The 15100-nt window shown below is 43.3% G+C and overlaps 1 protein-coding gene across 1 annotated transcript in view; it reads right to left on the bottom strand.

The window, feature by feature from the left end:
* Positions 1–805: 805 nt before the first annotated feature.
* GRPR (gastrin releasing peptide receptor) overlaps positions 806–15100 on the bottom strand; it is a 385034-nt gene continuing 370739 nt past the window's right edge. Inside the window, exon 3 of the mRNA XM_085622226.1 lies at positions 806–3345. Coding sequence (XP_085478352.1) covers positions 2953–3345 — 393 coding nt within the window. The 3' untranslated portion in view covers positions 806–2952. The remainder of the gene's footprint in view (positions 3346–15100) is intronic.

The following is a 15100-nucleotide window of genomic DNA, read 5'->3' as shown; positions in this document are numbered from 1 at the left end:
GCCCAGTAGTTAATGGTTAGAGGGCATAATGGGTTTTAATGCAAAGCAAATCAATCAAAATAGTCTTTGCATCCAATCCTATTTCAAAAGGAAACCAGATGCAAACAATGGGAAAGCAGATTATTACATGATGTTCCTACATGTAAGATAGGCAACTGGGGGAAATCACACAGCTTTCATGGTTCATCTCTCTGTGTTTTTCACATTATAATTTGTACTGGAGGCTTTACCTCGAGTACAAATCGCAAGCCAGACACCCCTGAGTCATATATGCACCCTAGCACAACACCTAATATCACACTAAAACAGCTTGTTTTGCTTGAACATGGCTGGTGACATCATCAGCGATGTGCAACTCTTGCTAACTTGTGCAGCACAAATTGTTCTAATTTCGGCAATATGGCGCTGCGTGGCATGAATGATAGTAAATCCAGGTCCTAAGGTCTAAAACATTGGGCAATTGTGTATTTTATGATGTAGCTATTGAAAGGAAGCCACAAAAATTATGACAGCTTCGTTTTCATTCTACTTATGGTATGTATTTTGTTTTAGTTAACACTACAACATACCCAACTACCAAAATGAGACATATAAAATAGGAAGGAGGGTCGTCCCTTTATTTTAGATGACAATTCCATAATAGAGTTACAACAATATCTTTGAATCTTTTTAAAGACATGTCTGCTAAAAACTCCTGGACATCTTTAGAATTTGCAGAGTCTGCTTACATCTCCTGTCAATGATTCGAGCTGGAGTTCCTGACCCTAATGCAAATTTTGCATAAAGAATATTTGTTGCTGTTACAAAGTGCATTTGTTATGAACACGCAATTATTATCCTACCAACCATGCTCCCAGGGACGTAGTTATTAATTGTGCAGCAGGTGCAGTGGTACCCTAGACCAGGGCCTTGATGGACCCACTGCTCCCTGGTTGGGGCCTCCTTTTACTACCCAATCCAGAGACTATAGGCCATATTCTGTGCTCAGATCAGGGCCCATGGTACTCTTGGTATGCCACAGCACCGTTCATGTGTGCTACGTATTTGAGCAGCACTTCACAATCAAAACATTGTGCCTCCACCACCTGCAGCATCACTCAAATAGCATTTGTTAAAAAGTCAGAAATTCGTAAATGCTAAAATGTTTATTTTTAGATTTGGGAAGGTCAACCTTTCTGTTTAGGAACAGAATGAAAGTTAATTTCTGTGTCAAGCTTTTGCTTTGTGCTCGTGTAGGGATACAATAGGGTTACAGATATTTTGGTTTCCCTTTCAGGGGCAGGGAACTCAGATCAGGTTCATACAGTCCCTAAGAAAGGACACATGTCCAGATAATGGCACAGTTCATCCCCTTTAATCCATATGTTTGAATGTTAGCACCAGCCAAGAAAGCATTCACATGGAGTTACCCAGATGATCTGTTTATATTTCTTATCATTATCACCTTATCAGAGCCGAAAGTAGTTTTGAATCCCATTTTGCAATAGGAAATCATTTTAGGAAGTTGTATAATCAGTCATTCTCTCAGATCTATGAACACACGGGATCGCACAGCAGTAGCCTCCACAGCTACATTCTACAGTTTACCCAGGTTGGCATTTTGCAAAGAGTATCACATGTGGCAATGCACCAGATAGGAGTTATGAGGGCTGGCAATAGCCAGTTACATGTAATGAGTCAGTATGTTTCTGTCATTCCCATGCAAATATAGTTTCTACCCACTCTAGATTTAGAATTTCAAAGGCCCTATTATGTATAGTGTCCCGGGTAGGGCACAACAGGCATGTTTGCCTGCATTGTTCACCCCCGGACACTATTGTATTTCAGTTGTGTGGACCCTTCTGTAATTCTGATAGTGCTGGCTATCTTGGAGGGGGCACTCTCTTTCGCATGGGGCATGGCTCAATGCAAATGAGGAAATCACATTGCCTGTGTGTCAGCACTCTATTACTGACGCGTGCGCAGTGGCAAACATGCCCTCAGGAGTAAAACTCATTGTGCACCACAAAAAGGTGGATATTTTTGGTTCACTGCCTGAGGCAGCCCTCTGGAGAGAGAAAGGGACTCACATGGAACTCCCAGAAATGTACCCCATATCTGCCCCCTATTTAAAGTGCAGATGACTGCTGCTTGCACTGCGAAACGTGGAGCGGCATGGAAGTAGCTGATCTTTCCTTTCCTGAATGAGTTTCCTCCAGGGCAGTGCATTCGTCCTAAGAGGGTACACTGTCCTGGTCTGTTCCAGACACATTTGTGAAAGGGGTGCGTGGCACAGCCCAGGGCAGTGCACACATTGTGTAATCGTGGCCCAGACTACCTTTTTAACAGCACATAAATAAAGCAGTGGCAAATAGTACATTCTTGGAGCATATTGGATTTCATAATTGAAGATAAAACAGCTGCTTGAATCTTGTTTACAACTGATGCAGTCAGGAGTCGTGCTCCTTGGATTGTCTGTACACTACAAACTTACACACAGGATCAAAGTAAATTCATTTCTGCTACCTCATTCACATGGCACTGCTCAAATCAAGGAACCAAGGTCCCTGAGTAAACATTACTCGGTGGTACATTAAATCAATTTAACACAATGAATAAATATTGTAGTCAATAAAAATAGACATAAATACTTCACATTTCTCTTAAATACTCTACTGCATATTTATATTTCTCAATCAATTCTTCTTGGAATACCATGTTCTATCCTTACTTGGAAACCAACAAATGGCCTGTCCATTGCTCTTTGGAGGATTGATCCATTAAGTTCCATAGATTTCCAATACATGAATCTCGCCAGCCCATATACATGAGTCATACATCTGTATGCGGTCCATGATCGTCCATAGATACGAATTCTTTAGCTTACCGTTCCCATAGCATTGGGCATGCTCTAGTGGCAACAAATGTCAAAGTGACATGAATTATTTTGCAACTCTTATGAAATAGGTGGCTTTATGCACAGCCTTCCTGACAGATATGCTTCCCATTGATTAGGCTAAAGCTGGCCACCGAGTGGTTGGTGCTCTTGACGGAGGTCATCCGAGTGGTGCTTCTCCCCATGCTTTGTGATCGCATGAGAATCCGGGTCCTGCAGCAAAAGAGTTGGTTATTGAACTGTTTTCTGAAGCTCTTGCTAAGCATGTAGAGGGCAAAAGGGTTTACGCAGGAGTTGGTAAAGGCGAGGATCCTAGCACAGATGCTGGTCACAAAGTGTAACACGGAGGTGTCCACCTCGGAGTAGTGGTAGGACCGGTATAGATAGATGACATGGTTAGGAAGCCAGCAGAAAGCAAAGAGGCCCACGAATACCAGCACTGTCTTAGCAAGCCGCTTCCGGGATTCAATCTGAAAAAGAGAGAGTAAACCAATTGTGAAATACAAAATGCGAGCAAAGAGCTTCAGTCCATGAATTCTCTAGGAACAGTCTGCTATTCTTCTTATCAAAGAATTATAAACTTCAGTTGTAGGCAATAATATCACTTCCAGGCAATATTGATAACCACTGAAACATATTCTCCTATATCACATTTGAATTTCATAACTCTAGTATCTTTTTTCACACTGGAGTATAACCAACAACGTCCCGAGCTGCAGATGTTTACTTTTTTTGTTCAGTGGAATCAAGTAAAATTCACTTTGTGGGGGGTGGGGGGGTGAGGAGGTTTAAGGGTAAGGTTCTTCGTTCACTCCAAAACGTTATTCAGTGCTTCAAAAGTCATGAAACTACTTAATTTATATGTCTAGCTCTTGGACAACTACAGAGCTTTAACACCATTTTAATTGATGATTATTCTTTTTTGGAACTCCAAATACAATTTTAACTTTTAAAAAGAAGCCTGTTTTTTCAACTGTTCTACTTCTAACCAGATTTTGTTCAAAATAAAATGTTAGGCACGTTTGGTGAAAAGAATTATATATTTGAGGTGGTATTTTGTGGGATGGAAAGTTAAAAAACTGTAGTCAAATTATCTTTAGGTTTTTCATGCTTCAGATTATCATGACAGTAGGACACTTTCAGGCAACATTTCCCGAAAGAGAGAAGGATTCAATCATTTCACTCAACCCCAAAGAAGTAGGCATCATTTTGTACAGGGATGAGTGTCATCTTCGATCATTCCTCTTTTAAACAAAGTCTAGATTGACTTATTATATATTGTTAAGTTAGCTTAACATAGTCAATCCACATGGTTGATTCCAAAGAGAAAAAAACCATTGCAACTGTTTTTAGTGGATTTGAACCATTTTATTACGTGACTAATGTCGGGTTGCATAAAAATAAATGCAGAGAATTAGAAAACACACTGCATAAGGGCCTTATTTATGATGATGGAGAGGACACTATTGTAATGACGATGGATTTGCCTTTCCACCAACATTATGACGTGTGAACAACAGGTTTGACGAAGGTGGAGACCTTCCTCGCCATGGTGGCCAAAACCCTATGACGGCCCAACGGAGCATTTGGTATATGCCCCCTGTTAGACCTGGCATAGCTTGGCGTGATTACCCTTGACTTTTTGCCTCTATATCCTTTGTTTTTAAATACCTTGGGTACTTTGCCACTGCTAATCAGTGTCTAGTGGGTGGTGTCCCCCCCCTTCTTGAGCAGGACTGTACTTTGTGCTGTGTCCTGAACCCCAAGGGCCCGAGGTGAGCTGGCTCCCTGTTTGGAAACACAGGAACATAAAAGTTTACGGAGAAGTCGCAAGCAACGCGGTGTGAACGTGCTTTTACAACTTGAGACCCTCAGAAGTCGTGCCTTGTGATCGTGGGCACACGGGAGTAAACTGAGTCGTGGACGCGCAAGGAGCGTGTCGGGGTGCAGCCAGGGCATTGGTGAAGAGTGCCTGGTTGTTGTGTGCACCGGGCGAGAAAGTGAAACTCGGACACGCAATGAGCGTGTTGTGGTACATCCGAGGCATTGGTGAGGAGCACCTGGTCGTTGTGTGCAGTGGAAGAAGAGAGGAGACTCGGACGCGCAAGGAGTTTGTCGTGGTGCAGCCGAGGTGTTGGTGAGGACGCCTGGTCGTTGTGTGCACCGGGAGAAGAAGTGAGACTTGGACGTGCAGGGTTCATGTCGAGGTGCAAGCCAAGGCATTGGTGATGAGCACCTGGTCATCGTGTGCACCAGAGAAGAGGCGAGTCTCGGGCGCGCAGTGTGCGTGTTTCGCGGTGCAATCACCGGCGTTGGTGAGGAGTACCTGAGAGGTGTGTGCACCGAAATCGAAGTAGGTCTCCACAGTGCTGAGGGCGGGTCTCCATGTCTACTGAGACCGCCGGAATGAGGACCAGGTCATCGGGCCCTCAGAGTGAAGCAGTAGCGGCCCAGACCTGCAGCCCCGGAGGAGCTGAGCCGCCCGACTGAGCTGAGCCGAGCCCATTTGACGGAGTTCTGGATCAAGGCCCAAGTCACTGAAGGAGCAGAGGAGAGTGGGGTCATGCCCCCCCCCAGGTAACGTGGATCACCACCTGGGGTGGAGTGCGGGCCCGGAGGGACACTCTCTCGGCCTCTCACTTCAGTCAGCTGTGCGAGCCTGTTGCTTCGGCTCAGATCTAAGCCCCTGCTGACCCAAGGAGGGGCAGTGCTGGGGCCAGAGTGAAAAGCGGTACTTTTGTGTCATCATTGATCCATCATTGGGGGTAACTGTTACCAGAGCACCTAAACTGTTGTTTTACACTTTGCATTACTGATGCTAACAAACTATCGAACTGTCGTATGACGCCTGACCTTAATTGTGCCTGACGAACTAGATGCTGGGTGCGCTAGGCACTGCGTTATTTTTCCCTTGCAGAGTACATGATTGTAACGTGGAGCATTGCATCTTTACTTCATCGCATAGGCCAGGATTATTACGTGGCACCTTGCATTGTTTTTCCATTGCTGAAGTTCATGATTGTAGCGTGACGCATTGCTTTGTTTCTTCCTTGCACAGGGCATGCTGGTGGTGATACGCATTGCATTATTCCTTCTGTTGCAAAGTACATGATTGTGGCGCTACGTATGGCATTGTGTCTCTAGTGCACTGTACGGGGGTATATCGTTACGCATTGCAGTATTCCTTTTCAACGTGTGTGATTCTAGCAATGCGACCTGCCTAACGTACTGGGAACGGTTAGAAGTCAACTTAACTGTTGGTTAGAAGTGGTGGTTGGGATTAGAACCTACCAATCCACCTGAAGGAATACTACCCATTATTATATGTTGGTTTTGTAGCATGTGGTCTTATCGTAAAACTTCTTATATAAAGATTATACTCGTTTTATAAACACTTGTGTGGAGTCTATTTGTGGTGACAACAGGGGTTGCTGTGAGTGTGGTTGCACATACTGTACACTCGTGCCTTGGAGATAAGCCTGGCTGCTCGTGCCAAGCCACTAAGTGGGAGAGCAGGGCTATCTCAGACGGTGTCCTTACTTAGCCTAACGTTGAAACGAGGGGTCCGGATCTCGCACCTGGCAACAGCGGTGTGGGACAGGGACTCCCGCCTCCAGCATTTGGTGGCAGAGGTGAGGGCCAAGGACCCCCACTTCCAACATCCCCATACCATACCAAATTTAGATTGCCAGGCATAAACCCGATTTTCAATGCCCGTCACCTCCAGGGAAAAACTGATGGTAAGGGGGAATTGAAAAATGCTCAATGCTCACCTCACCATGGGTGGAAACTCTCATGGTGAGGGGAGCATTCCATGGTGAGAGGGGCATTGTTTTTTTTCAAAAAGAAAAGCTCACTTTGGGATTTTCTTTTTGACAAAAAACCGAAAAAGCATTGTAAGTTTGTTGTACAGCTCCGCCATGTTGACAGCGATTCCTGAAAATAAAATAGATTCCACAGGGGCAGCAGACATCTCTATATACAGCAGGCAGAGTGCCCTCTTCATGGCAGGAGTAATGTACTCCGCCATGGTGACAGTAATTACTCCATCCACTGATATATAAGTCCACCTCAAAGTAATTTGTAAAGAGCTTCAAATTCCAAACCAATAGCATACATTTTAGCTTCATCAATTGCATTGCCAATAAAAAGTGCCAATCTGTTAAACATCTTTATACCAACAATAAAGCAAACACTTCGGAATGCGTTTTAGGTGGTAGAAAAAATATTTTTTCAATGACAATGCACGTCTTCCCATCCTTCTTCTACTCGTTATTTATTGAGCTTTTGCCAACTGCTTGCTTTTCTGCATCCCTCCTACAGTTAATGAGCATGCCAGGCACTTCCTGTGAGAACGACACGCTGCCAACAAATGAATGCATACAATATATTCAAGGTGAAGAATGAGTCACGTAGTCATAAAAAACATAACATATGCCTCCTATGATGACACACGTTTGGAATAATGGAAAGAAAATTCATTTCACCACGGAGTGGCCCAGACACCTTTCTCCTTGAAGGGCTGCGACAGGACATCTGCGGCGTGTTCATCTTTACCTGACCAGGAAACGCCGCCATTGCTCGCCTGCCAAATATTGCAATGTACTCTATGCGCCCTCTTGTGCCATGCGGTTCATTCACGCATCTACTTGACAGTATAACTACCAGGCTGGAAACCTATGAACGTGAACTCTATGCGGTGCGTTATGTTTTTTATGTCATTGTTTAACCATCTGCTTTGATTGTTTCCTTTCACCCTCTCAGACTTTAGCTGTTCCATGCATTTAATCTCTTTGATTTTTGTTCATAGCCCCTTCCCTATTAGCAAATAAAAAGAACAAGCTGAACGTGCTCTATGTACATCATCAGCTACAGTCTCTTTATATTCATTCCATGCGGATTTCACATTTCTATAATGGACTTAACGTGTCGAAAAGAAGCCTGCACACACAAAGCAACACTATTCAGTGAAATACGAGTGCTGCCATCAAATAATACATGCCAACGCGGGATGGTATCCCTTCCTTTTTAAAATATTGCATAGGCCTTCTAAATATAATGTTCCTGTTTGTTGAAGCTCACAGGCTTTATGTATTGTCTTCAGCATGCTAAACAGGCATGCACAATGTTCATATGTCCAACTGTTTCCCCTTCAATTTCTCATCCCAGCAGGCAATTTTCATCTCCTATCGGTATATGATTTCCCCATTAGGCTTCGTTATATTTTCAGTTTTTGCCCACTCTTGCTTTAATAATACACCCAACAGCAGAGACCATCTAAAAACGAAGACTTAACCACTTCTTTTCTATACAAGATACCCTAGTGGCTTCCAAGACCATCACACAGAGTTCAAATACATTACCTACCACATGGGGCCTTCGCCTCTTTCTCCAGGGGATAAAGACGACAGTGTCAGTCCATTATGAGCCATCCTTATAGTCCCACTCTTATTATTCAACAGGGATGAATATAATCTCTTGCTTTATTCAACATCTTTGTTGTTCTTGAAGGACCTGTTATCCTATTTTTTAAATTGTATATGGTGTAAAACATATGTTAAACATATAGGGCTGTTTGAGCTTCACGTCAATTTCTTTGCAGATAAGCTTGTGAAATGGGTTTATGAGCCTCTCCCCAAGAGCATATGCGCCCTGACTTTGAGAGAGTTGGAACCTGGAACGACTGTATTGAGTATAAAGATGTCACATTTTGATTCTTTTTGTCTTTTAAGCATATGTGTATACTATTGAATTAGAAATGTGGTAATAACACATATCAGGACTGATAGTCATGCTTTTTAGCGCCAGCAACAAATTGCTGCTAAATCGAAACATTGTAAAGTGAAAAAAATATGCAAAATCTCTGGTTTGAAATCATGCTTAACTTTCCTCACAACTGGTCTTGTAAATTCTGAATAAGGACCCTGATGTTGTGAAAAAAATCCACCTCTGTATCTGCTAAATCTTAAAAGGCGATGAAGTGGGAACAAGTTTGAGTTCTTAGAGGTGTGGGATCAGGTGTTGAGCAATTATTAAATGGATGAGTGGAAGAGACCAGTTCATGTGGTAGGAGCAGTTTGCGTAAAATTCGAATGCACAATGTGTCCCATCCAGTATTAGCCTGTGCCCCCTGAATATGGAAACCACAATATCAATGGGACAGAATATCAAAAATAAAATATCGACAGGTAAGTAAGTCTAGTTATTTTATTTTTAACTCCACACATAGGTACTTATGTGGGGCATATTTCTTCAAGGTACATAGATGAGGAGATAGGAATAGTAAATCTATACTTCCTATATGTACTTACCTTTTGATATTTTGTCCCTCGATATTCTATCCTCGATAAACTTGTACCAGTATATTGTTGGTGTAGATATTTAATAGTAAGCAAACACAAAGAGAAGATGGACGGAGCACTGAAACTTTTCAGTCACTAACACCCAGTCACAGACCCGGGTTGAATCCATTATCGTTCTTTAGCTCACTTCGCCACCCCAGTTCAGACCCAGCTATATGAAAATCATTCTTGACCCTGTGCCTCACGGGAACAGTCCAGCCCGAACTGCCAAACCAGGTTCTCCTTGGACCAGAAACAAGCACCCTTGGACCGGTTTCGGGGTAACACCACTCATCAGCCAGACTAGCTTGAGTCCAGTGGCAAAGTGAGCAACGGACGCACGTCCGGGCATACCCTGTCAACTTAGGGCGAACATAGCAAACACATGGAGATGATGCACGGAGCACTGATACCTTTCAGTCACTCACCCGCAGTTCGATATTTAGTAGTACAAAAATCAGTCACTGTTTTTTATAGTAACATTCATTAGTTATATTATTTTTTGGTATTTGCAGTGAACACATTTTATTTCCACTAATAATCTAGATGGAAAGTAAGAAAATGGGTACTACTTCAGACAAGTTTTTGCAAACTTAGGCCAAGATGACATGTGGGTCAAATAATTCTGACATCCATGCAAGCCATGCTTGCCTAATGGAGGCCCTTTCCTAATACGGAAGTGGAGGCAGATGATTCTGTGGTCCTTCTCTAGTACCCATTGTGGAGACACACATTTAGTCCCCAAGGAATGTGAACTGCTGTTCCCTCACATGTGGGGATGTTAGGCTTGGCATCCTTGGTGTGGCTTCCCCCTGACTTTTTGTCTATACCTCAGTATTTTTGGTGCTGTGCTGGATTTCGTTTTTGCTAGCTTAGATGCTTTGGGCTCTTTGCCACTGCTGATCAGTGTCAAAGTGCCAGTGCTCCCTGTATAAATTGTTATCATGATCGGTTATCCATGATTGGCATATTTGATTTACTGATAAGCCCCTAGTACAGTGCACAAAGTGTGCCTAGGGCTTTTAAATTAAAAACTACTAGTGGGACTGCAGCACTGATTATGCCACCCACGAGTAGCCCTGTAACGGTATTTCATACCAGCCACTGCAGTCTCTCCGTACAGTTTGAAACTGCCATGTTGGCCTCACAAGTATACCCACTTGCCAGGTACCCACCTTACCTTTTCTTACATGTGAGGCACCCCTCAGTTAGGTCTAAGGTACCCCCATGGGCAGGGTGTAGTGTAGGTAAAAAGTAGGTCATGTGCTGGTGTTTTACATATCCTGATAGTAAAAACTGCCATAAGCTAACATGGGGGTTACTTCGCAACATCTTACAAATATAACTTTCCATTGGGACAAGATAGATAAATGGAGTTTAGGCTCTCTGAATTCAGAATGTAATAATACATGTTTTTAAGGAGATGGTTTTAAAATTGTGAGTTTGAAAATGACACTTTTAGAAAGTAGACATTTTCTTATTTAACCATTCTGTGTGCCTCTGCTGGTTTGTGTATTGGCTGTCTGGTTTTTGAGGGACAGGGCATTCACTGTAGACAGCCACCAGGGCAGGGAATTGAGGTGTGTCCTGCCTTTCCTGGGTGACTCAGAGTTGAGCTGAATAGACCTTGACTGTATTTAGAGTGGTGGGAGGAGTTTCACTCACATCTGAATAGGCAGTGCCTCATCTGCACAGTGCTGTCTCCGTCTCCTGTAATGATGCTGCACTAGAGAGTTCAGAACTAGTTTGGACTGGGCTCAGAGACCCTTGCCACAAAGGGAACAAAGACAAAATGGGGTATAAGTAGTAGACCTTAAACCCCAGAGAAATAGATCACTTCTGGACTCGACAGGAACCTTTTGCCAAGGAAAAGAGCTTGAGAGCAGTAAGGAGGAGTACTGTGCCTTTGCTCTGTGCTTTGTTGTGTAGGACTGCAGTTTCGGCTTCCGCTAAGGAAGAGGACAAAGACTGGAACTTTGCTGAAAACCTGCTTGAAGAAGAATTTCCAAGGGCTTGTGTGTACTGGCCTCCTATTCTGAAGTTCCAGGTACAAAAAGATCTCACCACCAGATCCCTTGAACTCCACTGCTGGGAGTTCCGACTTACCAGGAGGTGCCTGTTCCAGTTTGGGGCCTTTGGAGGTTGTTACTGCTGTTGGGAACTGGAAGAAACTTAAAGAAATCAATAAAAACAACTCAGACGCTGTCGGCGCCGCCACCAGTGATGCTGTGACCTGCATCGAGGCAAGGGGCACCGCTCGTGAAGAGTACGACGCACTACACTGCCTGCACCACAACTCCGATGCCCATAGACGCCTGCAGTTATCGGCCTTTCTGATGCCAGTTCTTGCACCGATGCCGCTGCTGCCGCCGCCAGTGCCTGCACCCCATTATCTCGGAGCCGATAACTGATGAGGGTGACTTCACAAACTCTTCAACTTCGCACCGCCTCACCGGAACTAATGCCTCACTGCCGATGCCACTGTCTTCCCCTGTCCTGTATTCAACACATTGCCTCCTCACGGAAACGATTCCTCACCTCCCCCATCGCTACCAGGGAACTGGCCTCGAGCCCGGCACTGATGCCTCACTTCTACGATGCAGTGCATCGTCCATAGACTTATTTTTCCAAGGTACTGTTGTTTGGTTTCCGTGTGACTCCATACCCGACTCCATGCACCTTGCGGTCAGCGCCGTTCTTTGGATTTATGCCTGTCCCTATGTGGTAATAGCCCCAGGTGGAGCTCTTTGTTTCTACAAGTGTTATTTCTGCAAGTAACTGTTTTTAAGTGCTAGTTTGATATATGTATGTTTGATTTTTGTGGTTTTCAGTCACTCACCCGCAGTTCGATATTTAGTAGTACAAAAATCAGTCACTGTTTTTTTATAGTAACATTCATTAGTTATATTATTTTTTGGTATTTGCAGTGAACACATTTTATTTCCACAAATAATCTAGATGGAAAGTAAGAAAATGGGTACTACTTCAGACAAGTTTTTGCAAACTTAGGCCAAGATGACATGTGGGTCAAATAATTCTGACATCCATGCAAGCCATGCTTGCCTAATGGAGGCACTTTCCTAATACGGAAGTGGAGGCAGATGATTCTGTGGTCCTTCTCTAGTACCCATTGTGGAGACACACATTTAGTCCCCAAGGAATGTGAACTGCTGTTCCCTCACATGTGGGGATGTTAGGCTTGGCATCCTTGGCGTGGCTTCCCCCTGACTTTTTGTCTATACCTCAGTATTTTTGGTGCTGTGCTGGATTTCGTTTTTGCTGGCTTAGATGCTTTGGGCTCTTTGCCACTGCTGATCAGTGTCAAAGTGCCAGTGCTCCCTGTATAAATTGTTATCATGATCGGTTATCCATGATTGGCATATTTGATTTACTGATAAGCCCCTAGTACAGTGCACAAAGTGTGCCTAGGGCTTTTAAATTAAAAACTACTAGTGGTACTGCAGCACTGATTATGCCACCCACGAGCAGCCCTGTAACGGTATCTCATACCAGCCACTGCAGTCTCTCCGTACAGTTTGAAACTGCCATGTTGGCCTCACAAGTATACCCACTTGCCAGGTACCCACCTTACCTTTTCTTACATGTAAGGCACCCCTCAGGTAGGTCTAAGGTACCCCCATGGGCAGGGTGTAGTGTAGGTAAAAGGTAGGTCATGTGCTGGTGTGTTTTACATATCCTGATAGTAAAAACTGCCATAAGCTAACATGGGGGTTACTTCGCAACATCTTACAAATATAACTTTCCATTGGGACAAGATAGATAAATGGAGTTTAGGCTCTCTGAATTCAGAATGTAATAATACATCTTTTTAAGGAGATGGTTTTAAAATTGTGTGTTTGAAAATGCCACTTTTAGAAAGTACTGTGGGAAAAACAGCTGTGATGCACTCAAAAGAATCTAGTTACAGACAATATACAAAACTCGAAATAGTAAGCAGACTGATATTTGTCTTGTGTGCACCAGGTTTGGTGACTCTGCGGGCCACTGAATAGAACAAGTAAAAATAAATGCCCAGATAACTATCTGGGAATACCCAATGCACTACAAAAACACTATCCAGTGTGAATCTATAACATTAATGAGCGTTTAGTAACCGTACACTTCAAATGAAACACATTTAACTATTGTGAATCCGAAGAAAATTCGCTGAGTCAAACAGAATCCAAACAAAGTCACGTTGATTGCAAACGATTCTTCTTTATTGCTGAAGAATACCAAAGTTCAAAGTTGCTGTAGCAAAAAAACAGCTTTCGCAAATAATAATCAAAACAACCGTCTCGATGTACAAGTCTCCCAATGCATTTCGGGCTATTAAGCAAAGCCCTTCGTAAGGGAAATCTGTGAAACATAAACAATAGCGATCTGTATACTAATCATTCCAACATATGTATATACAAAATGGCTCATAAGAGGACAGGAATACCAAAATAACCAGAGTTCGCAATGATGATGGAAAAAGAGCAGGAAGTGAAAAAGAAAGTGAGAAAAGTGAAGAAACTATTATTAAAAGCACCCAAAGTGTTGGTGAAAGAACAGACGTCACCCAAAGCTGTGGCTAACACTACTCGGAATGTCTAAAAATAACTACAGCAATACTCAATGACATACCTACGAGCGGTCAGAATATCAGTATCAGGTTGAACAGTGTATCCAACCAGCGTCTAACGGGTAGTGAGACCTAAATAATGAATGAAAAAGCAATAGTGACCAAAAGAGTAGTGATTACAGAAAGAGAAACGTAACCGCATGTCACACTCGAGGCTTACCACATAATGTAATACTGAGCGCGACAGTGACCCAAAGGAAGAGATGTCGGAGGGACTTCTGCAAAATATAAAACCGCAGAACAAAAGCGAGTGAACATTAAAAGATGGGCTTCAGTGGTGAAGAATAGCTGTTAAAGCTGCAAACCGCTTACCCGTGAAGCTGAAAAGAACGCTTCTGTGAACACAGCGCCGGCTCCCGCATATGGGAGGGGTGTGCCGGTAGTTATAAAGAGCGTGCACATGGGTAAAAATCACCGAAAAGGAAAAGGGACTATGGGAGAAAGAGGACAACAGTGGCGGTCATGATAGAAAGTGCATATTACAATAAAATATATGTAAAAAATTACGAGTGGAGACAAATGAGTGAAACCAGCGCAAGATAAGTGAAAAGTAACATGAATAAATCCATCAAGTGATCAAGAACAGCTGGTTGAAAACAAAACAATCCAAAAAAATGAGGCAGTACAACAATATGAAATATGAAATGGCACACAGCGCATTCCCAAGGACACTATTTGGCTTGGATCGCAGAGCTTCCCAGGGACATACTCTAAACATGGGTGTGAAGTCACAGACTGCACTCACAAGGTAGAGTGAACCCTGCCCTTCTAAATGCAGACATGTCCGCCTGCAGTGAAAGACAAAGCAGGCATTATTATAGTGGGTGCAAACTGCTCCACTATTTATCTCATATTCACTTCCCCCATCATCACTAGGCACAGACACCTGCTTAATTCTCAAGTCTAGCTTCCTCTGGAACTTTCCAAAACTACCATAAACATTTGTCCTCTAAGGCCACTTCTTTGCCCTTTATGCTGGCGCCAGTTTACCCTCAGCAGACAGGGCTGTAGCTGCCTATTTCTCTTTTAAAGTCAGACAATCATCAATTGAAACCCCTTTCTTCTTTCTGGTTCTCGTATTCAACCTTGCAAGCTCCTGCTTTGATGGGGCTAACCTGTGACAACCCACTGTTCCCAGACCAGCCTTAAGTTAATAATTAGCATTTTTATTTTACCAATAACTTCCTAGTATATGGGCCAGCGTCTACCCAAGGCATTTCCATTAAATGTCATTAGTGGAATGCAGCATATATATAG

Source organism: Triturus cristatus, chromosome 8 (assembly GCF_964204655.1).
Source record: "Triturus cristatus chromosome 8, aTriCri1.1, whole genome shotgun sequence".
NCBI lineage: Eukaryota > Metazoa > Chordata > Amphibia > Caudata > Salamandridae > Triturus > Triturus cristatus.
The sequence above is the reverse complement of the archived record's forward strand: the minus strand, read 5'-3'. Positions and strand labels throughout refer to the sequence as shown.